The sequence below is a fragment of the Eretmochelys imbricata genome, chromosome 7 (genome assembly GCF_965152235.1).
Source record: "Eretmochelys imbricata isolate rEreImb1 chromosome 7, rEreImb1.hap1, whole genome shotgun sequence".
NCBI lineage: Eukaryota > Metazoa > Chordata > Testudines > Cheloniidae > Eretmochelys > Eretmochelys imbricata.
The window spans coordinates 125691050-125715915 of NC_135578.1; the positions used below are offsets into that span (position 1 = coordinate 125691050).

The 24866-nt window shown below is 56.2% G+C and overlaps 1 protein-coding gene across 3 annotated transcripts in view; it reads left to right on the plus strand.

Moving 5' to 3' along the window:
- ABCC2 (ATP binding cassette subfamily C member 2) overlaps nt 1-24866 on the plus strand; it is a 65936-nt gene that overhangs the window by 28915 nt on the left and 12155 nt on the right. The window contains exons 14-29 of one of the 3 annotated variants that reach the window (XM_077823393.1): nt 716-800; nt 1303-1369; nt 2190-2316; nt 4567-4743; nt 5769-5936; nt 6719-6881; nt 7123-7143; nt 8835-8952; nt 9727-9844; nt 12976-13195; nt 13517-13671; nt 14353-14508; nt 14682-14881; nt 19310-19436; nt 19959-20060; nt 20239-20382. In XM_077823393.1, coding sequence (XP_077679519.1) covers nt 716-800; nt 1303-1369; nt 2190-2316; nt 4567-4743; nt 5769-5936; nt 6719-6881; nt 7123-7143; nt 8835-8952; nt 9727-9844; nt 12976-13195; nt 13517-13671; nt 14353-14508; nt 14682-14881; nt 19310-19436; nt 19959-20060; nt 20239-20382 — 2148 coding nt within the window. Of the gene's footprint in view, nt 1-715; nt 801-1302; nt 1370-2189; nt 2317-4566; nt 4744-5768; nt 5937-6718; nt 6932-7122; nt 7144-8828; nt 8953-9711; nt 9845-12975; nt 13196-13516; nt 13672-14352; nt 14509-14681; nt 14882-19309; nt 19437-19958; nt 20061-20238; nt 20383-24866 lie in introns of all 3 variants that reach the window. The other 2 variants (XM_077823391.1, XM_077823390.1) reach the window with 2 other exon arrangements.

Consider the following 24866-nt stretch of genomic DNA (forward strand, 5'->3'; position numbering starts at 1 on the left):
TGACCTTGCACTTTTCACTATTAAATTTCATCCTATTACTATTACTCCAGTTTACAACGTCATCCAGATCTTCCTGTATGATATCCCAGTCCTTCTCTGTATTGGCAAAACCTCCCAGCTTTAGTAGACATCACTCCGAAGTCACTTCCATCTCGGGGCACTGCTCTACAGTCACTGACAGTGGACCATCCATCACAACACCACTCAAAGAAGAAGGAACGGTGACTCCCCCTGTGCAGTAACGGAGGTTCTGAAAGATGTGTCCCTACGGGTGCTCCGCTCCCCACCCTCCTTCCTCTCTGCTTCGAAGTGCACACACACACTCTGCAGCAGAGAAGGAACTGAGGGTGGTTGGACCACAGAGCGCTATATCGATGGTGCGAGATGGGGAGGAGCACATGTGCAGCCCAGCGGGGGTGGGTACCGAAGCTCTCCGAACCCAGGTGCAGGAGGTGTCCACAGGAGCGTCCTACAGGGGAGTGTCCACAGGAACACACGTCTCGAAGACCCCGAGTTACTGCGCAGGGAGAGTAACCTTCTGGGTGCTGCACACGCCGACACACGGCCCTGCCTTTTTGTTCAATCTCGTGGGAAATACAGAACTGGGGAGTTGCCCCCAGGGTGTGAGGGTTGGGCTGGAAGATTCTGGAGCTCTCTACCCCACTCGGATGGATGTGTGTCTCACCTGTGTGACATCCGCTTTTGCTTCCTGCAGACCACCGTGTCCACCGAGCGGCTGGAGCGGTACCTGGGGAGTGGCGACCTGGACCCCTCAGCCATAAGAGATGACCCCAGTGTTGGTAAATAAACTGCCAGTCTTACAGAGGGCCCTGGTGTGCCTGTGGGGGGCCCGCTGCCACATCATGGGTGTGTAGGACCCTCAAATACAACTCCCCATCAGCACCAGTGCATGTGGGGGGCACTTGGGCACAACCCCCGCCCCATGTGTGGGGCCCTTAGATACATCCCCCCTCTCCCATCCAGTGTGTGGTGCCCCCTGGCACAATGTCCCCTCCACTCCTACCCCATGTGTGGGGCCCTTAGATACACCCTCCCCCCTCGCACCTCATGGGGGGGCACCTGGTTTTCAGGGTCCTGTGGTACAACAACCCTCCCCTCATGTGCAGGGCCCTTTGGGGAGGATTTCCTCCCTCAGCCCAAATCCAGGATCCACTAGGCATGAGGGGGAGCCCCCGAGTGGGCTGGTGGCTCCTGGGAGCTGGATACACTGAGTTTGGGGTTGGGCTGGGGAGAGATCTGTTCCCCACCCAGTCTCTGAGGTGCTGCCCGTTCTCTTGGCAGACTGTGCAATGCAGTTCTCAGAGGCCTCCTTTGCCTGGGAGCAGGGTGCCGGGCCTGTGATCAGAGAGTAAGTGTGCTGCGTCCAGGGCCTTGTGCTGTGCTGGGGGGGCTCCCTTCCCTGTTACTGACTTGCCAGGCAATCGCCTTGTGCTGTCATGGGTGGAACACAGCCCCCTGTGCAGCCTGGCCCTGCAGGACACACATCCCCCAGAGCAGAGACACGGGCAGATGGAAACACCTGCTTTGCTGGCTTGTTCTCGTTGATCACATGGTCTGGGTCCTTTCATGACGTTTCCAGCCCCATGCAAGGCCCAGGTGGCAAGTCCAGGAGACGCAGGAGTCCAGGAAGGAGCCTGTGGTTAGCCTGGGTAACGTAGCTGTTAGGGATGTAAAAATTTAACTGGTTAACCAATAAGCTTGAGGCTTATCGGTTTCTGTTAACAATTAAACTCCGCCCGAGGTCCCGGCTGCTGCCCCGCACGTCTGGGATCCTGGCTGCCGGCCCCGTGCCCAGGGCTCTGCTGCCATCTGCGCCCAGCAACCCGGCTGCCACCACAGCGCAGAGCCCCAGGGCGGGCCGGCAGCCGGGATCTGTGGCACGGGACGGCAGCCAGGACCCTGGGCGCGGGCCGGAAACCAGGATGCCAGGCACATTGGGATGCTGGGCATGGGGTTGGCAGCAGGAATCCCCGGGCATGGGGATCCCCGGGCAGCAGGGATCCCCATGCTGTAGCAGCCCCCACATTCCTAATTCCCCATTTAAACGTTTAACCATGTAACCGTAGAATTTTAATTGGTTACACGGTTATTGTTTTTACGCGTTATTTACATCCCTAGTAGCTGCTCAGCGCTGCTCTGTGTCCCACTCAGCTCTCTTGTCCTTCCAGGGTCACTCTGGATATCAAGCCTGGGTGTCTGGTGGCTGTGGTCGGGGCTGTGGGCTCAGGGAAATCCTCACTGGTGTCAGCCGTGCTAGGAGAGATGGAGAACCTCAAGGGGCACATTAACATCCAGGTGAGAGGAGCTGCCCTGGGTGGAGGAGGCCCCGTGAGCTGCTGTTGGATCCTGGAGGGCACTTAAGAGTTCCCACCCCAGGCAAAGATGTGAACACCAAGGCCCCTCCCACCCTTCTCCCCAGCCAGTATCCAGGCCAAGCAGCCTCAGTCATGACTTGCAGATTTCCCTGGTATTCCAGCTCTGGGACACCCTCTAGCTCTGCTGGTGCCCCTCAGCCCCGCCCCACAGCCCGCTGCTCTTCCAGCCCTGGGTTCCCTATGTGCATATCTTTGCTGATGCCCCTCAATCCTGATCTGCAGCCCCCCGCTACTCAAATTGTTCCTACCCGACTCTGCCAATACGCTTCAGACCTCCCTCACACACTTCATGCTATTGCTCCGGACATCCACTAACTGTCACGACCGATCACATGGCAGCTTGGTGCCATGGACAAATATCCACCCAGTTCATGGAAGTGAGAGTAAACCCTTGGTCTGTAGGGTGGAAAGGCTAGTTAGGGTCCTAGCCTCCAGCACCCTCTTCCCCCTAAGTCCTGGGGAGATGCAGCGAACAACATTTATCCTGCAGGATGTTTAGTGTCACAGGAATTATCAGCTCTGCCAAGCTGTCTGTTAAGAGCCAGAGCACACACCCCTGTTGTGAGTTCTGTACTTATGTTTCAGGAAAGATGTGGACAAATTGGAGAAAGCCCAGAGAAGAGCAACAAAAATGATTAAAGGTCTAGAAAACATGACCTATGAGGGAAGATTGAAAAAATTGGGTTTGTTTAATCTGGAGAAGAGAAGACTGAGGGGGGACATGATAACAGTTTTCAAGTACATAAAAGGTTGTTACATGGAGGAAAAATTGTTCTCCTTAACCTCTGAGGATTGGACAAGAAGCAGTGGGCTTAAATTGCAGCAAGTAAAGTTTAGGTTGGACATAAGGAAAAACATCCTGTCAGGGTGGTTAAGCACTGGGATAAATTGCCCAGGGAGGTTGTGGAATCTCTGTCATTGGAGATTTTTAAGAGCAGGTTGGACACACACCTGTCAGGGATGGTCTATAATACTTAGTCCTGCCTTGAGTGCAGGGGACTGGACTAGATGAGGTCCCTTCCAGTTCTAGGATTCTATTATTTCACCAGCCATGCATCAAGTGTAAACTCCTCAGGCATTATTACAGCCTAACCAGGGAGTCACAGACAGTACTCTTGGGTACTCTGATCTATCTTGTCACCCAGGTAAACTTGTCTTTGTGATAGATGGTCCCTTAAACCAAAAATCACAACAACATTCAGTTTACTCCCAGTCCCAAAGGACCAGTCACTTTCCTCAGGTCAGTTGCACCTTAGATCTAACACCAAAGACAATGCTTGTAGCCAATCCTATAATAAATTAACTAAAGATATATTGACTAAGAAAAAGAAATGAGTGCTATTTACAAGGTTAAAGCAAATAAACAAACACACAAATGGGTTCCAATCTAAAGTTTCAAAAAGTAATAGAAGCTTCTATAATAAGCAAGCTCTGTGTGTCCTTTAGGGCTAAGCAAGGCCAAGCATTGGGGATCTTTTGTTTATGCCTGGTAATCCTTGCCCTTCAAAGTCCAAGTGACATAAAAGATCCAGCTTCTTCTTTGGCAGGAATTTTTATTCCCTTCCCCCAGAGCTCAAGCTGATGGGATGATTCCTCTTCCTGGGAGTGTGGGGAGCAATTAACAACGTCTTTGTCCTCTGATGTTTCACAATGGCTCCTTTGTTTCAATGAGCTTTCTTGGTGGGCAAGGCCTAACCACTTCAGTAGGAAGCCAGCATTTTACATTAGTTAATGCTTCGTTCCTGGTTTACAAGTTACACAGTTACAGGGGATTACAAAGTAAATGCTCAATATAACCTTAAAATGTGGGGTACAGATGTTGTAAGTGAGATTACTACATGCAGCTCCTACCAGCATTTCATAATGTCTAACCACATTCTCATACACCTCAACTTTATTTGAACAATACCAACACACAGCTGAGCCAGACTGGTTTCCAGCAATGTATTGGTCTATGTTCAGCTGAGGCCTAGAGGCCTTGGCATGAGCTGGTACCTGGTCTGCCAATGTCACAATCTCATCTTGGCTTTGTCTAGTTCCCTGCACAGGGGATGTGACTGCTCCCATCCCAGGCCCAACTCCCCCATCCCTCCTTTCCCCAGCCCCTAGTCCAGGGCCCAAGTCCTGCACTGACTGGATGAGTCAGCTCAGATTGGGCTCTTCCCTCCAGGGCTCTGTGGCCTACGTTCCCCAGCAGGCCTGGATCCAGAACGCCACGCTGAAGGACAACATTCTTTTTGGGTTAGAACTGGATGAGGCTAGGTACCAGCGGGTTGTGGAGGCCTGTGCTCTCCTTCCAGACCTGAAGCTGCTCCCTGGAGGTGACCTCACGGAGATTGGAGAGAAGGTATTGGCACTGGGCATGTCGGGGAAGGAGAGTGTGATGGGAGGGGAAGGCTGGGAGGAGGCGCCCTGGGGAGTAGGTGGGGGATAGGAGCGGGGGAGGTGTCTGGGGTGGCTCAGAGAGGGTGGAGGGTGTGTTAGTGTAGGAAGCTTGAGGGTCGTGTGGTAGTAGGAATGGGTGGCTCATGGGCATCTGAGGAAGGTAGAAGAAGAGGAGGAGGTATGTGGAGTTGGGGAGGTGCATGGGTGTCCGAGGCTGAGGAGGAATGTTTGGTGGTAGAAGCAGCAGCCCCTGGGTGTGTATTTGGGAGGTAATGATGGGGGACACTTGGGGAGTGTCTGGAGCTCCTAGGGGTGGGATGGGGGTGGCATAGAACATGTGGCACTCGGGGGGAAGGGCTGTCTGGAGCACATGGGTGTAGGGTGGGGGTGCAGAGAGCATATGGGGCACAGGGGGGCTGTCTGGAGCATGTGGGGGTAGGGTGGTGGGGTGCAGAGTGTGTATGGTGCTCAGGGTCAGTCTGGAGCATGGGGGGGAAGCAGGGGGTGGCAGAGAGCGTGTGGTACTGGAGGGCTGTAGGAGCCTGTGGGGGTTGGGTGGGAGTGCAGAGAGCGTATGGTGCTATCTGGATCACGTGGGGGTAGGATGGCGCTGCAGAGGGCGTGGGAGCGTGTGGTGCTTAGGGGCTGTCTGGAGCATGTAGGAGTAGGATGGGGGTGCAGAGAGTGTATGATGCTCGGGGGGGCTGTCTGGAGAACATGGGAGTAGGGTGGGGGTGCAGAGAGCGTATGGTGCTTGTCGGGGCTGTCTGGAGCATGTAGGGATAAGGTAGGGGGTACAGAGTGTCTGGAGCCTGTGAGGGTAGGGTGGGGGTGCAGAGAGCGTGTGATGCTCGGGGGGGCTGTCTGGAGAACATGGGGCTGGGTGAGGGTGAGTGAGTACCAGTGGAAGACTTTGCTCCCCTCAGTCAGCACACTGGGGTGCAGGGAGAGCCCCAGGACTTACAGTCAGGTGTTTTCCCCTACCAGGGCATTAACCTGAGTGGGGGCCAGAAGCAGCGGGTCAGCCTGGCTAGGGCGGTGTACAGCAACGCAGATATCTATCTTCTCGATGACCCCCTGTCGGCCGTAGATGCTCACGTGGGGAAGCACCTCTTTGACCAGGTGCTGGGGCCGGACGGGCTGCTGCAGGGCAAGGTGAGAACAGCCCCAAACTCATCGGGGCAGGGAGCAGTCCCCACCTAGGAGATTTCCCCCATCAACCCTCATCTGGGGCACTTCTGGTGTGGCCCCCTCTGCAGCCAGGCAAGCCCTCTTAGTGGCTTAACAGGGGGCTTGAACGAGGGGCTAGTTGGTGGGCAGTTCTGTGCAGTTGGCAACAGGAACACCTCCAGGCTCTCCACTGGGGGCGTGAGTGGACGAGGGGGGCCCTGTGCATCCCCAGCCAGGGGTGAGGGTAGATGACAGAGTGCCCCGCAGGTTCCCAGACAGGGCTGGGGGAATCACAGAATATCAGGGTTGGAAGGGACCTCAGGAGGTCATCTAGTCCAACCCCTTGCTCAAAGCAGGGCCAATCCCCAACTAAATCTAAATGGTGAAGGGGCATGATGGGGAGCCTGGCAGGTCCCTAGCTGGGGGCAGGAGTGTATGTTGGGGAGTCCGTTGAGTCCCCAGCTGGGGACGGTAATAGGTGAGGGGGAGCCCAGCAGGTCCCCAGCTGGTGGCGAGTGAGGGGGAGCCCTCTGGGTCCCCAGCATGGGGCAGGGCTGAAAGAGGGGGAACCCTGTGAGTCCCCAGCCAGGTGGGGAGTGGGTGAGGGGGAGCCCTGCAGGTCCCCAACCAGGGGGGGGAGGTAGGTGATGGAGTGCCCTGCCGGTCCTCAGCCAGGGGTGGCATGTGTTTCCAGCCAAGGACATGGGAGGGGGCGGCAGTCCTGTAGCTGCTGGACCCTGTAACCTCTGTGCCATTCTTCGTGGCAGACCCGGATCCTGGTGACGCACAGTATCAGTTTCCTGCCAAAGACGGATGAGATTGTCGTGCTGGTGGCCGGTGCCGTGTCTGAGCAGGGCTCCTACAGCACCTTGCTGGCTAACGGGGGGGCCTTCGCTCAGCTCTTGAGCATGTATGGAAGCCAGGAGGGTAGCACCCCCGAGGGGGAGGCCACAGGTACAGGGGCATGTGCTGGCCCCAGGGTCAGCTTCATACAGGTGCCCATGGAGTCCTGTTTTGTGCTGTGTTGCCCAGAGCGCCGCAGTGTTGGCAGGAGGGAAGGAGACAGCCCTAACTCACCCACCTGGGGTTTGCCCCTGTTAACGAGGTGTGACAAAGTTCTGTCCTTGCCTCCGTGGGTCCCGCGTTTCCTGGCGGATTTCGCTAGCCTCAGAGGCTCACTGTGACCCTCCATGTAACCCTTCTTTCTCTAGGGACAAGGGTCACAGTTTACTGAGCCATTTTCATCATAAGCCAGCGAGGGAGGTGAGGAGAAGTTATCCTTCCTTGCAAAGTCTCTGTTGTCTCCCAGTCTCAGTGATTAATCAGGGGGCAAAGGTGGGGGCGGGAAGCCTGGGCCCACCCTCTACTCCGGGCTCCAGCCCAGGGACCCTAATAGTATCAGCTATGGTAGCTGACCTTTTTGAAACATGACATATACAATTCCCTGGGCTACTTCCCCCACCGCAGCCCTCACTTCCTCAAGCTCCACTTCACCCTTACCTCAGGGCCTCCTTCCTTGTCCTGATATGGTGTGTATTACTCAGCCTCTCCAACAGCACAACTTCCTCCCACAGCTCCTGACATGCACACCCACCTGACTAACTGGGAGGCTTTTAACTAGTTTCAGCCAGTCCCCTGATTGGCTTTAGGTGTCCCAATCAACCTAGCCTTCTCCCTGCCTTCTGGAAAGTTCTTAATTGGCCCCAGGTGTCTTAATTGACCTGGAGCAGCTGCCATTTCACTTAACCTGGTACCAGGGATTTGTTTAGCCTGGAGCTAACATATCTATCTCCCACTACTTTTCTATAGCCATCTGGTCTTGCCCCGTCACAGAGGGTAACACTAATACAAGGAGAGTCTCGGCCTGCACTGTCTCCGGGGCTTGGGTCTGTCTCTGCAGGGCCTTTCTGTTTCTGCCCCTTCCCCTCTGCCTCTGGGGACACACCAACCCTGCCTCCTCCTGAACTGGACCCAGTGTGACGCAGCTCGTCTTACCTCAGTATGAGTCAGCAGAAAGAGTTATATGGCTCTGCAGGAACCTTGCCCTGACCCCTGCTGGGAACCTTCCCACCCACAGTGGTTCCCAGAGCATGGTCTCTTCTCCTTCCCTGTTCAGCTTGGCTGGAGCTCAGGCCCCAAAGCCCCATGCTGCGGCTGGGAGACCGCGCTCACCTTGCCACTTGGACGTTCCCCTTTCTGTGGCTAGGAGCAAGCCCAGCGTCTCACCTGAGGAGAGTGTGCAGTCCTGGGAAGCCAAAAAAGGCCCTTGGTTTCCCCAAGACGGGCCCTGACAAGGAGTGGGACGGTTCCACCTAGAGAACACTGCACTCTTACTCCTAGGGGCGAAGGGTTCCCACTCCAGCTCAGAGCAGGGGTCTGTGTAGCCCAGTACCCCATCTCCAACAGGGGCCACCAGCACCAGCTGCTTCAGGGGAGAGAGCTAGGAACCTGTCAGATGGCAGCAAGAGTGATCAGCAGACAGTGGCCCCTCCTCAGGGCCTGGGTTTGCATCACCGGAGGTGGGGATTCCCCGCGCCCTGTATATTCCACTCCACACTTTTCCAAGAGTCTGTTTTAGTCTGACACATTGTTCAATATAGTCTTTTGAGCCCCCAGGAATTACATCTCCCCACTCCAGAGGTTACATACATCCCTGCCCACCATCACACACAAGCCGTTCATGTAATACAATGGACCCCAAGGATACTTAAGCACAGTTTAATAAGGGCTCCTGAAGGTATTGCAGGGAGCTCTTGGCTGCTGTGCAGGAGGACACAGCACAGGCCTGGTACTACGTAGCCATGTGCTGCTCTCTGTTCAATGCCGAATGCCACATCCAGTCCAGGCGCCTCCTAACTCCTGTGTCTGCTATTTCAGTGGAAGCTGCAGAGGAGCAAGATGGCGAGGTCCCTGAGACTAGCCCGGAGGAAGTGCCAGCTGACATAGTGACCATGACCCTGAAAAGAGAAGCCAGCATCCAGCAGAGAGGATTCAGCCGCAGGTAGGAACCTGTCCCCAGTCATCGGATCTCATTCCCCCACCACCAGAACCTCTCTTTCCGTCCCTCTCCCTGTCCAGGCATCTCCCTCTGCCCTGGGCCTCTGCTGGGCTTCCTGGGATGGAGGGGCCCTGTGTGAGGCTTCACTTCTTGGGGAACCTGTGGGAAAGCGTCTGAGAGCCCTGGTCTCTGGAGCCTCCCTGACCTGCATGGCATGTGGGGCCCTCTGCTTTGCTCAGCTGCTGATCGGAAAGGGCCTGTCTGTCATGGTTCTGCTCCCCAGCCCAGGCTCGGCAAGTTCCTGCCTACAGGGTTTCTCCAGCAGTCTCCCCCCACGCTCCCCTGTTGCAGCTGCCTCCCGACCCCACCGCTTTCTGCTCCCCCACAATGCACTGGGCAGGATCGCGCTGCTGAGTAGCTAGCTTCCCCTCTAGTGTGACTTATCCAGCGGTTTCTGTATGTCAGACATCCAGCCCTTGGGCTTTTCCCTGGGGCTGGCTGGCTGGGCAAAGGTGTGTCCGGAGTGCGGGGCTGGGCTTGTTTAGCTGGAGAGGGTGGGAACAACGCTGCACTCGGAGGATATACCAAAGGGTCCAGTTGAAATGTTTCTCTCGCCAAAGTCAGTGAGTCCCATGGCTGGTCCCTGGCAGATCCCGCTGCAGCCAGCATGCTGGAGCGGGAGGCTCAGTGCGGGGCGAGGCGGGTGGGTGGCTCCAAGTGCAGCTGCCCCGTGTCTAACGATGAGCAATCGCCCTATTGCAGCCTCAGCACCAGCAGCAACGGGTCCCTGCGAAAGGCCCTGCGAGCGAGTGAGGTGGGGCCCAAGGACAAGCAGCCTTCTGAGGAGGTGACAGGACAGAGGCTGATTGAGAAGGAGGCCATGGAAACGGGGAAGGTGAGAGAAGGGATCTTGTGGCTTGGGGGCGGGGACACTGTGAAATCCCACCCCACAGCTCGCCGCTTTACAACCACAATAGTTGCTTGAGAAAACTGACCCTCAGCTTTGATGACCCCCATTTCACTGCTCCCGGCCTCTGTGTGAAGAGGGAGGCATGGAGGGGTGCTGCTGGGGTGTGTTTTGAGGGTGGGCTGCTGGCTATGGGAAGGCAGGGTGGGCGGGCAGTGCTGGGGAGAGCGGGAGGGAGTGGGGGGCTGTGTGGGGAGAGTGTGCGGGACTAGGTGGTGCTCTGAGGGGGCTTGATGATGCTGTGTGGGGAGGGCATGGGATTCTGGGCAGTGCGGTGGGAAGGGTGTGGGAGCCTAAGCGGTGCTGGGGGGGCGGGCTGGGCAGGGGCTGGGTGGGGAGGGCGCGGGAGCCGGGTGGTGCTGGGGGGTGTAGGCTGGGCGGTGCTGTGGGGGGGGGACTGGGCGGGGGCTGGGTGGGGAGGGCGCGGGAGCCTGGTGGTGCTGGGGGGGTGGGCTGGGCGGTGCTGGGGGGGTACTGGGCGGGGGTTGTGTGGAGAGGGCGCAGGAGCCTGGCGGAGCTGGGGGGGGCGGGCTGGGCGGGGGCTGGGTGGGGAGGGCGCGGGAGCCTGGTGGTGCTGTGGGGGTGGGCTGAGCGGGGGCTGGGTGGGGAGGGCGCGGGAGCTGGGCGGTGCTGGGGGGGGCAGGCTGGGCTGTGTGGGGAGGGTGCGGGAGCTGGGCGGTGCTGGGGGGGGGACTGGGCGGGGGCTGGGTGGGGAGGGCGCAGGAGCCTGGCGGTGCTGGGGGGGGGCGGGCTGGGCTGTGTGGGGAGGGCGCGGGGGCTGGGGGGGGAGGGCGCGGGAGCGTGGTGGTGCTGGGGGGGGCGGGCTGGGCTGTGTGGGGAGGGCGCAGGAGCCTGGCGGTGCTGTGGGGGGGGACTGGGCGGGGGCTGGGTGGGGAGGGCGCAGGAGCCTGGCGGTGCTGGGGGGGGGACTGGGCGGTGCTGGGGGGGGGACTGGGCGGGGGCTGGGTGGGGAGGGCGCGGGAGCCTGGCGGTGCTGGGGGAGGGACTGGGCGGTGCTGGGGGGGGACTGGGCGGGGGCTGGGTGGGGAGGGCGCGGGAGCCTGGCGGTGCTTGGGGGGGGGACTGGGCGGTGCTGGGGGGGGACTGGGCGGGGGTTGTGTGGGGAGGGCGCAGGAGCCTGGCGGTGCTGTGGGGGCGGGCTGGGCGGGGGCTGGGTGGGGAGGGCGCGGGAGCCTGGCGGTGCTGGGGGGGACGACTGGGCGGTGCTGGGGGCGGACTGGGCGGGGGCTGGGTGGGGAGGGCGCAGGAGCCTGGTGGTGCTGGGGGGGGCGGGCTGGGCTGTGTGGGGAGGGCGCGGGAGCCTGGCGGTGCTGGGGGGGGACTGGGCGGGGGCTGGGTGGGGAGGGCACAGGAGCCTGGCGGTGCTGGGGGGGGGACTGGGCGGGGGCTGGTTGGGGAGGGTGCGGGAGCTGGGCGGTGCTGGGGGGGGGACTGGGCGGGGGCTGGGTGGGGAGGGCGCAGGAGCCTGGCGGTGCTGGGGGGGGGCGGGCTGGGCTGTGTGGGGAGGGCGCGGGGGCTGGGGGGGGAGGGCGCGGGAGCGTGGTGGTGCTGGGGGGGGCGGGCTGGGCTGTGTGGGGAGGGCGCAGGAGCCTGGCGGTGCTGTGGGGGGGGACTGGGCGGGGGCTGGGTGGGGAGGGCGCAGGAGCCTGGCGGTGCTGGGGGGGGGACTGGGCGGTGCTGGGGGGGGGACTGGGCGGGGGCTGGGTGGGGAGGGCGCGGGAGCCTGGCGGTGCTGGGGGAGGGACTGGGCGGTGCTGGGGGGGGACTGGGCGGGGGCTGGGTGGGGAGGGCGCGGGAGCCTGGCGGTGCTTGGGGGGGGGACTGGGCGGTGCTGGGGGGGACTGGGCGGGGGTTGTGTGGGGAGGGCGCAGGAGCCTGGCGGTGCTGTGGGGGCGGGCTGGGCGGGGGCTGGGTGGGGAGGGCGCGGGAGCCTGGCGGTGCTGGGGGGGACGACTGGGCGGTGCTGGGGGCGGACTGGGCGGGGGCTGGGTGGGGAGGGCGCAGGAGCCTGGTGGTGCTGGGGGGGGCGGGCTGGGCTGTGTGGGGAGGGCGCGGGAGCCTGGCGGTGCTGTGGGGGGGGACTGGGCGGTGCTGTGGGGGGACTGGGCGGGGGCTGGGTGGGGAGGGCACAGGAGCCTGGCGGTGCTGGGGGGGGGACTGGGCGGGGGCTGGTTGGGGAGGGCGCGGGAGCCTGGCGGTGCTGGGGGGGGGGACTGGGCGGTGCTGGGGGGGGGAGGGCGCAGGAGCCTGGCGTTGCTGGGGGGTCGGGCTGGGCGGGGGCTGGGTGGGGAGGGCGCGGGAGCCTGGCGGTGCTGGGGGGGGGACTGGGCGGTGCTGGGGGGGGAGGGCGCGGGAGCCTGGTGGTGCTGGGGGGGCGGGCTGGGCTGTGTGGGGAGGGCGCGGGAGCCTGGCGGTGCTGGGGGCGGGGACTGGGCGGTGCTGTGGGGGGACTGGGCGGGGGCTGGGTGGGGAGGGCGCAGGAGCCTGGCGGTGCTGGGGGGGGGACTGGGCGGGGGCTGGGTGGGGAGTGCGCGGGAGCCTGGCGGTGCTGGGGGGGGGGGACTGGGCGGGGGCTGGGTGGGGAGGGCGCGGGAGCCTGGCGGTGCTGGGGGGGGGGACTGGGCGGGGGCTGGGTGGGGAGGGCGCGGGAGCCTGGCGGTGCTGTGGGGGGGGACTGGGCGGGGGCTGGGTGGGGAGGGCGCGGGAGCCTGGCGGTGCTGGGGGGGCGGGCTGGGCTGTGTGGGGAGGGCGCGGGAGCCTGGCGGTGCTGGGGGGGGGGACTGGGCGGGGGCTGGGGGGGGACTGGGCGGGGGCTGGGTGGGGAGGGCGCGGGAGCGTGGTGGTGCTGGGGGGGGCGGGCTGGGCGGGGGCTTGGTGGGGAGGGCGCGGGAGCCTGGGGGGCGGCTGGGCGGAGGCTGTGGGGGGTTGAGTGCCGCTGGGTGGGGAGGGCAGAGGTGTGGCCTGCCGGCAGAGCTGCGTCGGGGTGCGTGCGGCGGCTGGACTCCCTGGGACGCCACCACAGCTGTGCAACTCTGCAGGTGCAGTTCTCCCTGTACTTGCGGTACCTGCGCGCCGTGGGCTGGGGATTCTCCGCCTGGGTTTTCGTCACCTACGTTGCACAATATGCCGCCTTCGTGGGCTCCAGCCTGTGGCTCAGTGACTGGACCGACGACGCGCTGCAGTACTGGAACAAGACTTACCCAACCTCTCAGCGGGACATGCGGATCGGGGTCTTCGGGGCGCTGGGCATGGCGCAGGGTACGTCTGGGGACCCACCCAATTGAAATGGGATGTTGTGAGCTGGGGGCACTTGGGCTGGAGAGCCCAGGGAAGGGTTGCTGAGGCCCCAGGCCTCTGGTTGAGCTGGCAGTTTGCCAGGGCCCAAGATTCCCCCCAGTGCACTGGATGGGGTTGCCAAGATTTCCCTGGGAGCTGGGAGCAGGCAGCTGGGGTCTGAGGCCTCCCTGGAAGCTGGAGGATTGCAGCCCAGCAGCACCCAATCTCTCCATGTGTGCCGGGGCTGTGTCGGGCCCAAGGTCCCGTGAGCCTGACCCTAACTGGCACATGCATGCGTTCTAGCTGCCTTCCTGATGGCCGGAGCCCTCCTGGCTTCCCGCGGTGCCATCCGGGCCTCCCGCGTGCTGCACCAGCAGCTGCTCAGCAATATCTTGCGGGTGCCCATGAGCTTCTTCGACACGACCCCCATGGGTCGCATCATCAACAGATTTGCCAAGGTGAGAGCTTGTGTCGGGGGGACCCTGTGCCCAGTTGTCCTGGTGGGATCAGCGCCAGGGGTGGCAGCAGAGGGAGGGACGTTCCGTCAGATGTTTCACAGGCACATTTCTTGCTGCAATGCCAGTAGCTTTATCCTAGGAACCCTCACCCGGGGCAATTCCTGTGCTGGTGGAGACATGACGCCTTCCCCAACAGCCCACTGCCTTGTCAGTAGCCTCACGTGGCAGCATTTGGTCAGGTCTCAGCAGGGCTTTGTGATGTGAACAAGGTGGGTCCAAACTAGGAACCTGACTGGCCTTTAATCACGCAGAGCTAGAGCAGGAGTGGAGTCTAGTGGTTAGAGCTGGGGGGGACTGAGAGCCAGGACTCCTGGTTCTGTTCTCAGATCTGGGAGGATGTGGGGTCTAATGGTTAGAATATGGGGATCTGGAAATCAAGACCCCTGCGTTCATTTTCCCAGCTGTGCCACTGACTCACGACATGCCCCATGAGGCAAGCCCCTTCCCCTCTCTCTGCGTCAGTCTCCCTGTCTGGACAGCAGGATCACGCTGAGCCCCAGGGCTGGAAGGCAGAGTGGTATCAGAGCGTCCCTTAGCACGTGCAGGGCCCTCTGGCCTCCTCCTGTCGCGCAGGGCCTTGCATCACTGCCTGCATCTCCCCTCTTCTCCATCTGTTCCCAGGACATCTTTACTGTGGATGAGACCATCCCCATGTCCTTCCGTAGCTGGCTGACCTGCTTTCTGGGCATCATCAGCACCCTGCTCATGATCTGCCTGGCCACCCCCTACTTCGCTCTCATCATCATTCCCTTGGGCATCTTCTATTTCTTCCTGCTGGTGAGTGGTTCTGGCACTTTTGGCGCAATGGGCGGGGCAGAGCTCAGCCTCTCTCCTTCCTTGGGCATTCCCAGAGCAGACACACCTAGCGGAACTGAGGTCTCTGCCGTCTGCCACGGGTGGGAAGGTCCTGGGTGCCCATTGCAGTAATGGAGCTGCTTCTCTGGTCCCAGCGCATCTATGTCTCCACGTCCCGCCAGCTGAGACGTCTGGATTCCGTCACCAGGTCTCCCATCTATTCCCACTTCAGCGAGACAGTGTCAGGCCTGTCTGTGATCAGGGCCTACGGACACCAGGCGCGGTTCCTGCAGCACAACGACCGGATCATGGACATCAACCAGAAAAGTGTTTACTCCTGGATTGTCTCGAATAGGTGAGATGACTCCTCCCCCAAAGGGACAGACCAGCAGGGCTTGTATTCATCATGTGACTGGGCTGAGTGCAGCTCGCTGCAGTAAAATCAGTGCACGTGATTTCGATGGCTGTGGGGGGATCACTAGGAGCTGGGGCTCTCCTGGCCTTTGGCTTATCTGAAGAGCCTCATTTGGCCTCTGGATGTTCTGGGTCTTGGCTGGCTGAACTGGATACTGTGGAGCTAACCCCATAAGGTTCCAGACCCTGCATGGAGTCTGCATATTTCTGTTAGGAACAGGGGACTTTTGGGACAGGATCACATTCTAGCACGGGGCCGTGTTGGGGTGATTTTGGCTGATAGGGTGGGGCGCTGCTGGGGGCTTCCATAGGCGGCGAGTTATATGGGCCTATGCTCCATCAATATTCAGGCTCCACCAATGTTTGGGCTCATATTTTCAGAGCCATCCTGTCCATAGGATGGACCGGGGGAACCACCCCAGGCCCCGCTCTTTGGGGAGCCCCACGCTTCAGTGGGACGTGGGGTACAGGGCATCCTGGGGGGACTAGCGGGGGGCCTGGTGCTGGCCAGCCTCTTCCCATCCCTGCTCTGCCACACTCCATCCCTTCCCCCAAGCCCTGCTCCACCCCCTCCCCACCCCAATTCCACCTCTTCCCCCAAGTCCCCACCCTGCCTCTTTCCAGCTTCCTCCCCCTCCCCCAAGCGATGCCGGGAGCCGGCAGGACAGGGAAGGCTGGGGCCGGGTTTCTCGCTGCTGCCGGTGCCAGGCCCCCCACTATCTCCCCAGGCCGCCCTGGACCCCGCATCCCCCTGAAGCGTGGGGCCTGGGGCGGTTGTCCCAGTACATCCTATGGATGGGACGGTTCTGCTTGGACCCATTCTGGGCACCACCAAAAATTATACAAACCTGGTGCCCACGGGATTCATGGAGAACTGGGGAGGTTACACTGTGGGATGCTGAGGTGTTCTGGGTCAGTATTAGGAGTATTGGATGCTTCAGATAGATTGGGATGGTTCTGATGGGTGTTGGAGTGCTTGACTGAGTGCTGGAGGGCATTGTTGGGTGTTGGGCACATTGCTGGTTGAGTGCTTTGGGTGGGTGGGGCTTAGAAGCTAGGAATTGTAGAAAATTGATAAGGGAAGCAAAATAACACACTGCGACATCTATAGCCAGAAGAGTAAGGGACAATAAAAAGGGATTTTTAAAAGTGTATTAAGAACAGAAGGAATCCTAACAACGGTATTGATCCATTACTAGATGGAAATGCTAAAATTTTCCTATTCTATTCTAAGTATGAGCGCCTTCTAGTAGTGTATTAAGCACTATAATTACACATCTGTCACATGTTATTTGTTCTGTCATCCTCTCTCCAGAGGGAGAGGTGTGTGCAGTGAAGTGTCTTGTTTCAATAGTTTTTTTTAGGGCTGTCAAGCTATTAAATAATTAATCGCGATTAAGCTCGCGATCTAAAAAATTAATTGCGCAATTAATCGTGCTGTTAAACAATAATAGAATACCTTTTATTTAAATATTTTTGGACATTTTCTACATTTTCAAATATATTGATTTCAATTACAACATGGAATACAAAGTGTACAGTGCTCACTTTATTTTTTATTACAAATATTTGCACTGTAAAAACCAAAAGAAATAGTATTTTTCAATTCACCTAATACAAGCACTGTAGTGCAATCTCTATCATGAAAGTTGAACTTACAAATGTAGAATTATGTTAAAAAAATAACTGCATTCAAAAATAAAACAATGTAAAACTTTACAGTGTACAAGTCCACTCAGTCCTACTTCTTGTTCAGCCAATTGCTCAGACAAACAAGTTTGGTTACAATTTGCAGGAGATAATGCTGCCCTACATTGTCTCCCTGTCTACCCCATCTCTTCTTCTACCCTGCTCCGCCTAGGTACATTGATTCATAGGTTATAAAACCAGAAGGGGCCATTGTGATCATGTATCATGAACTCCTGAATAGCACAGGCCATGGGACTTCCCGGAATTCATGCAGATTTGAACTAGAGCAGACCTTTTGAAAAACGTCCAGTCCTCATTTAAAACACAGTAGTCCAGTGGCAGTCAAACCAGTGCCAAATGTAGAGGTAACCATAACCTGAGCCTACATCCTCTGTTGAGTGCTGTAGCTATTTTTAGAAATCTCACATTGGTACCCAAGTCTTTTTCAGAGCACTGCTTCCCAGGATAGAGTCCCCCATCCAGTAAATATGGCCTACGTTCTGTGTTCCTAGAGATATGATTATACCTTTGGCAGTATTGAAAAAGATATTGTTTGAGTGTGCCCAGCTTCCTGACTGATCAAGATTGCTCTCTGTCAGTGACCTGTCCTTTTCATTATTTATCATTTCCTCAATCTGTGTGTCATGTGCAAATGCTATCACTGGCGATTTTACGTTTTCTTCCATGACATAGATAAAAATGTTAAATAGCACAAGGTCAAGAACCAATCCCTGAGGGAACCCACTAGGCGGAGCAGGGTAGAAGGAGAGATGGGATGGACAGGGAGAGAATGTAGGTGTGAGGTGCAATGGAAGTGACTGGTTTAGGTTAGATACTGGATGATATGGGGGAGGATTTAGGATGAGACAGTGAAAGTGACTTGGGGACAATTGAGCATGAGACCTGGTGATTTGGGAGGATGATTTATGATGAAACATGGTGTGACGGTGTTTCAGAGCTACACCCAGGGTGAATCACTACCACCTGCTCACAGCATGAGAGAGCCTTGTCTGTGCCCACCAGGGGAAACACTCCTCAGACACCAGCTACTTGTCTCTGTGAGCGCCTGCTCTTTCCCTCTGCAGGCGAGCAATTTACACACCTGCTTTGTCACACTTGAGTGACCAGTCCCCTATCTGCAGAACACCTGCTGTGTACACTGATCCACTGGCTCCACAGAGATCGTGCACCATAGTTCACCGGTTTCACCTCAGTTCAGCAGTTGCCCTAGCACAAGGCACTTGGACAGAAATTGAGGTTTATTTAACAGAGCTTGAGGTAAAGATTCAAATCAAAGCAAGTCTAAAGATTTGGAAAGATAAGATTACAAGTAAAAGAAAAACATTACGCTCAATCTCTAGCCTAGACTTATTCACAAGTTACTTTTCTGTCTAATCAGGTATTTCTCACCCAAAGGTTGGTTCTTGCAGCGTTTGACCAGTCTAAAAAGCTGGGGTCAACTTTTTATGAACCAGGTTGACAGAGTGTCTTCTCCTGTCATGGATAACCACATGGGCAACTCTTCTCCTCTTTTACAGTCAGAGCCTATTGTCTGTTAGCCCATGGCCCCTTTTCCCAGAACTCTCTTGGAGTTTGTTTGTCCTTGTAAATCTCCAGCCAACATCTACTCCAGACAGTAAATAAACACCCTGTCTCCATGGGCGTCCATTGTTCTCATGTGGATTTGGTGGGCTCTCAGATGCCTCCTCCTCAAGTGGTAGTTTTCACTCCCAGCAGATTTGGAACACGAATATCCTACATTACATGGCTCTAAAATTGTTTTCCATAAAACATCTCCCAATAACTAGGACAATCAGCTAGACCTTCGCTTTCGCCAGAGACCCCACACAGCCCCTTTTGGTGTAACGTTGAGGAAATGGTCAAGACGCATATGTAATGTCCCTGGCGGCACATATCTGGGCGTGAGGTGACTGTGGGAGTCATGGGATGCTAGGAGAGATGCTAGTGAGGACTAGCTCCATCCAGATCAGGCTGACGTGGGGCTGGTAGCCTGGGGGACGTAACCAGATGACATGGCGAGGCTGATACCTCACCTTTGACTGAGTGGGTGTCTCCCCCCTTCTGTGATGCGCCTGCAGCTGAGCCCCCTTTTATTTTTTGTATATATAAATACAAGGGAAGATATATGGTGTTACACAAGGGCTTTCCAGGTGAATACCCAGGCGTGATGGGACGGGGAGAATTTAGGATGTAACTGCGAGATGGGGATGATGAGAGGGAAATATTTAAAATGAGGCACAGCCAGCTGCCTGGGAGGGGCAGTTTAGTGTGAGTTGGGTGATTACTGGGAAAGAATATTGCTGGTCAGACAGTTGTTTGCCAGTGGGGTTTTATTAGGGTGCTCGCTTGCAGATGAGGTAGGGTGTGACAGGGTGGATTAGTAGGGAATATTGAGGCCACAGGTAGGAGATTAAGAGCACCAGTTCTGTGTGAGAAACAGGTGCCTGAGGGGAATATTTATGGTGAGGCCTGGGGAGGGGGATTGTGACGGACGTTCACTGCACTGATGGGTGCGGTGAGCGGATGGGGTGGTGCTGGGTGTTCCGGGTGGCCAGGAATGGTGCTGATGGTGCTCACTGTAAGTGTCCCACCATGGGAGCGTAGGTGCAGGCAGGCTTCTCTCTCCCACACCTCACCGCCAACGCTCTCCCTGCTGCAGGTGGCTGGCCATCCGCCAGGAGTTTGTCGGGAACCTGGTGGTTTTCTTTGCGGCTCTCCTGGCCGTGATTACAAGGGACTCTCTGGGGAGTGGCATCGTTGGGCTCTCCATCTCCTCAGCACTCAATGTGAGTCCAGCCGCTCAGGGGAACAAGGCCTCTCTGCTGTGCGGGGGCCTGCTCACATCCAGGGGGGCAGGGCTGTTCCTGGTGGCAGAGCCTCAGTGGCTGGTTCCTGCCTTCAGCTGGGAAGTGCTGCTGGGCATTTGGCCGGCAAAGGGGCTCTCTTCCGGGGGCTGCCAGCTGGGAGGGGGACACTGCTGGGGGGTGCTGGGATGGCTGGAGATAAGAAAGATGTTCCCATAGCGAGGGAGGAGGCATATGCTGGTCCAGGACAGGGGCACTCCCTCTGTGGGTCCTGGGCCAGGATGGGGCTGGGAAGGGGACTGTCCCATTGGGAGGAGGTGGGGACAGGGCAGGGGCCTTGCTGCTGGATGCGATGGGGTGAGCGAGGTTGGGGGGGCTGCTGCTTGGTGTGTTATAGCAGGATGGGGTCAGGATGCGGAAGCTCCTGCTTGGGGCACTGGGCCCTAGGAAGGGGCGAAAGTTTGGGTGTTCCAGGCTCAGGACCCGCTGGTCTCTGCTGTGCAGATAACCCAGACGCTGAACTGGCTGGTGCGGATGACATCGGAGCTGGAAACCAACATCGTGGCAGTGGAGCGAGTTCATGAGTACACGCAGGTGGAGAATGAGGTGAGAGCGGGTGAGGGAAAGGTGACTGGGAGACAGAGCGGGAAGTGGTACAGGGAGAACTGGGCACCTCTGCTTCTCTGCATATCTCACTTCATTTGCATGTTGCTACCCAGAGTGCTTTGCACCACAGTTCCCCAGTTATCAGACATCCTTTTAACACTCCTTTGCCAACCCCCAGGCTCCGTGGGTGACGGAGCAGCGACCACCCCCCGGCTGGCCTAGCAAAGGCGAGATCCAGATTACTGACTACCAAGCCCGATACCGACCTGGGCTGGAGCTGGTTCTTCATGGGCTCACCTGTGATATTGGGAGCACTGAAAAGGTGAGAAGCCTCCCCGACAGACCCCTCTGGTTCTTTGCTGTCAGCTGATGATGGGGGGGGGGGGAGAACCCCTCAGGAGTTTGATTCCAGGACTGAAACACTCATTGATTCAGATCAGAGCCAGAAGACATCACTTTATTTTGGAGAGTCCTTGAGTTTGAGGTCAGAAGGGATCACCAGATGATCTCGTCTGACCCTCTGTGTATCACAGGCCACCAGCCCCACTCAGCACCCACCCCCGAAGCCCAACAACCAAAATTAGACAAAACTACAACAGCTCTTAGACTAGATTATCTGCTGCAGCAGAGGAGAGGAGACACTTAGGTGCACCAGTGCCCGAGGCCCCTGCAGTGGCAGGGAATTGACTGAGATGTACCAAGATAATCCTGGCAAGTGACCCACATGCTGCAGGGGAAGATGAAAAACACCCAGGGTCACTGCCAATCTGACCAGGGGAAATTCCTTTCCAACTCCACATACGGTGACCAGTTAGACCCTTAGCATGGGAGCTAGAACCAGCCAGCCCAGCACCTGAAAGAAAGAATGCTCGGTCTCACCTCAGAGCCCTGTCCCCCCACATCCAGTGTCTCATCTCCAGCTGTTGCCATCCCTGATGGTTCAGAGGAAGGAGACACCCCACCTCCCCAGAAAAAAACCCACAGAATACATTGAGGGAAAGGAAAAATTCCTTCCTGACCCCTCCAGGTGGCTGAAGTCCTGAAGCATGAGCTTTAGAAACATGAGACAAACTGAAAGGAACCCCAGGGCTTCCAAGCCCTGCTCCCCACCATAAGAACATAAGAATGCCCAGACTGGGTCAGACCAAAGGCCCATCTAGCCCAATATCCTGTCTTCTGACAGTGGCTGGTGCCACATGCTTCAGAAGGATGACCAATCCTAGTCTTTTTAATCTCTTCTCATATGGAAACTGTTCCATACCTTGATCATTTTTGTTACCATTTTCTGAGCCTTTTCCAGTTCCAATATATCTTTTTTGAGATGGGGCAACCACATCTGCACACAATATTCAAGATGTGGGTACACCAGGGATTTATATAGAGGCAATATGATATTTTCTGTCTTATTATTGTGGCAAGATGGCCAATGTTAGTATGGTGGGTCTTGCGTTTTTCTTGGCAGGGGGGCTAAGACACCACCCCTTGCCCCTGCTCTTGGGCCACCAAGGTCTCTGCTAGTGGCCCAGAAAGGTGGTAGAGGAGGGAAGCGGGGGAGGGGTCTGGGTTCGCTCCTCACTCTGAGCCCCAACCCCTCTTATTAACCCCTGCAGGTTCTTACCCTCTTCCCCCTTGGATGGGGAACCTTTGGTCCTTAGACGCTGGGGGAGGAAGTCTCCCTCCCCTGCTGGGGCAGGGTCTCCCTTACTTCAGTTCTCTGGTCTTTCAAATCTAACAACACACCTCCAAGCTCCAGTCCTCTCTCCTTCCTCCTCCTTTTTCTGACTGCCTGAAGCAGGGGGTTTTATTAGGGTCCTGACAGGGTTTAATTGACTACAGGTGCTCCAATTAACCTGTAGCAACCCTCCCTAGTCCACAGGGAACCACGCCTTAATTAGCCTAGGGTTTATATATTTCGCCTCTACCACTGCTCCCTGGCCATTCTGTATCACATTATCCATCCCTTTCCTAATTGGGATAGATAATTAGGTTTTTAACTGCTGCTGCACATTGAGTGAATGTTTTCAGAGAACTATCCACAATGACTCTGAGATCTCTTTCTTGAGTAGTAACAGCTAATTTGGACCCCATACTGTTGTATGTATAGTGGGGATTATGTTTTCCAATGTGAATTACTTTGCACTTATCAACATTGAATTTCATCTGCCATTTTGTTGCTCAGTCACCCAGTTTTGTGAGATCCCTTTTTACTTCTTCACAACAACCATGACATGCTACCCTGTCATACAATTACACTCCTAAATGTGCCCAGGTCTCTCTCAAAACTAATTCAGTTGTTTGCCTCCATAACTCCTGTTGGAAGTTAATTCCAGTGCCTCTCTCCTCTGCAGGCTAGAAATCTTCTAATTTCTAAATAAGCTAAAATAACCCCAAGCTCTTCCAGTCTGCTCTCATAAAATAGTCCCTCTGTTCCCTGGATCAGCCCTGCAGCTCTTCTCTGCACTGGTTCCTGTTTGAATTTGTCTTTCTTGAACATGGTTGGCCAGAACTTTACCCAGTATTCCAAATGAGGTCTTACCAGTGCATTGTACAGTGGCATTAATACTTCTCTCTCTCCACTGGAAACACCTCGCCTGATACATCCTAGGATCACTTTGCCTTTTTTGCAGCCATATCACATTGGTAGCTTGTCATCCTTGTGATCAACCTACACACTCAGGTCTCTCTCCTCCTCTGTCACTTCCAAATGATGAGCCCCCCCAACTTGTAGCAGAAATTCTTATTCATAGAATCATAGAATATCAGGGTTGGAAGGGACCTCAGGAGGTCATCTAGTCCAACCCCCTGCTCAAAAGCAGGACCCATCCCCAATTAAATCATCCCAGCCAAGGCTTTGTCAAGCCTGACCTTAAAAACTTCTAAGGAAGGAGATTCCACCACCTCCCTAGGTAACGCATTCCAGTGTTTCACCACCCTCCTAGTGAAAAAGTTTTTCCTAATATCCAACCTAAACCTCCCCCACTGCAACTTGAGACTATTACTCCTTGTCCTGTCCTCTTCCACCACTGAGAATAGTCTAGAACCATCCTCTCTGGAACCACCTCTCAGGTAGTTGAAAGCAGCTATCAAATCCCCCCTCATTCTTCTCTTCTGCAGACTAAACAATCCCAGTTTCCTCAACCTCTCCTCATAAGTCATGTGTTCCAGACCCCTAATCATTTTTGTTGCCCTTCGCTGGACTCTCTCCAATTTATCCACATCCTTCTTGTAGTGTGGGGCCCAAAACTGGACACAGTACTCCAGATGAGGCCTCACCAATGTCGAATAGAGGGGGACGATCACGTCCCTCGATCTGCTCGCTAAGCCCCTACTTATACATCCCAAAATGCCATTGGCCTTCTTGGCAACAAGGGCACAGTGCTGACTCATATCCAGCTTCTTGTCCACTGTCACCCCTAGGTCCTTTTCCGCAGAACTGCTGCCTAGCCATTCGGTCCCTAGTCTGTAGCTGTGCATTGGGTTCTTCCGTCCTAAGTGCAGGACCTTGCACTTATCCTTATTGAACCTCATCAGATTTCTTTTGGCCCAATTCTCCAATTTGTCTAGGTCCCTCTGTATCCTATCCCTGCCCTCCAGCGTATCTACCACTCCTCCCAGTTTAGTATCATCCGCAAATTTGCTGAGAGTGCAATGCACACCATCCTCCAGATCATTTATGAAGATATTGAACAAAACCGGCCCCAGGACCGACCCCTGGGGCACTCCACTTGACACCGGCTGCCAACTAGACATGGAGCCATTGATCATTACCAGTTGAGCCCGACAATCTAGCCAACTTTCTACCCACCTTATAGTGCATTCATCCAGCCCATACTTCTTTAACTTGCTGACAAGAATACTGTGGGAGACCCTGTCAAAAGCTTTGCTAAAGTCAAGAAACAATATATCCACTGCTTTCCTATTATTTATTATTAGACCCTAAGTACATGAGCTTACACTTTTGTATTATTGAATTGCATCTCATATCTGTCACTCCTGTCTTCAAGGACACTTCTACTATTTGTGCCAAGATCATTAATATTAATAAAAATACTGAATAAAATTGGTTCCTTGAAGAACTCCACTAGTGACCTCCCGTAAATCTGATAGTTCACCTTTCAGCACAACCCGTTGCCTTCTTCCCTTTAGCCAGTTCCTTATTCACCTTGCAATTCTTGTACTAATCCCCATATTCTCTAATTAGTAATTTTCCATGTTGTTCTGTGACACGATCCCCAGGGTAAAACCTGGAACTGGGGTACCACTGTACTCTCCAGCTTGGGCTGTCTTGCCAATGTTTTGCTAGGGACAAACAGCAAACCCCTCCAGGTGCTGTTATCACTCAGCACAACAGCGTGTGGAGCCCCACATTCAGCTAGATTGCATGCATGCTCCCAGAGCCACTCACGAATCACACAGAGAAAGGCACCAGTCAGGCTTGACAAAGCCCTGGCTGGGAGGATTTAGTTGGGAATTGGTCCTGCTTTGAGCAGGGGGTTGGACTAGATGATCTCCTGAGGTCCCTTCCAACCCTGATATTCTATGATTCTAATTCCCCTCAGCTCCCCAGCCTGGCACTCCAGAGCTGTACTGTTCTGCCTGGTCAGAATCCTGACCTGTGTAAGTTTATTACCCAGTCTGCCCCTTCCTCAGTGTGGAGAGACATACACAAGCCTTTGTAAACTGAACTGAGATTTCCCAAGCACTTCAACCAAAACGTACTGTTTTAGGTAAAATATAAAACAGATTTATTAACAACAGAAAGATAGATTTTAAGTGATTATAAGTGGTAGGCATAAAAGGTCAGAG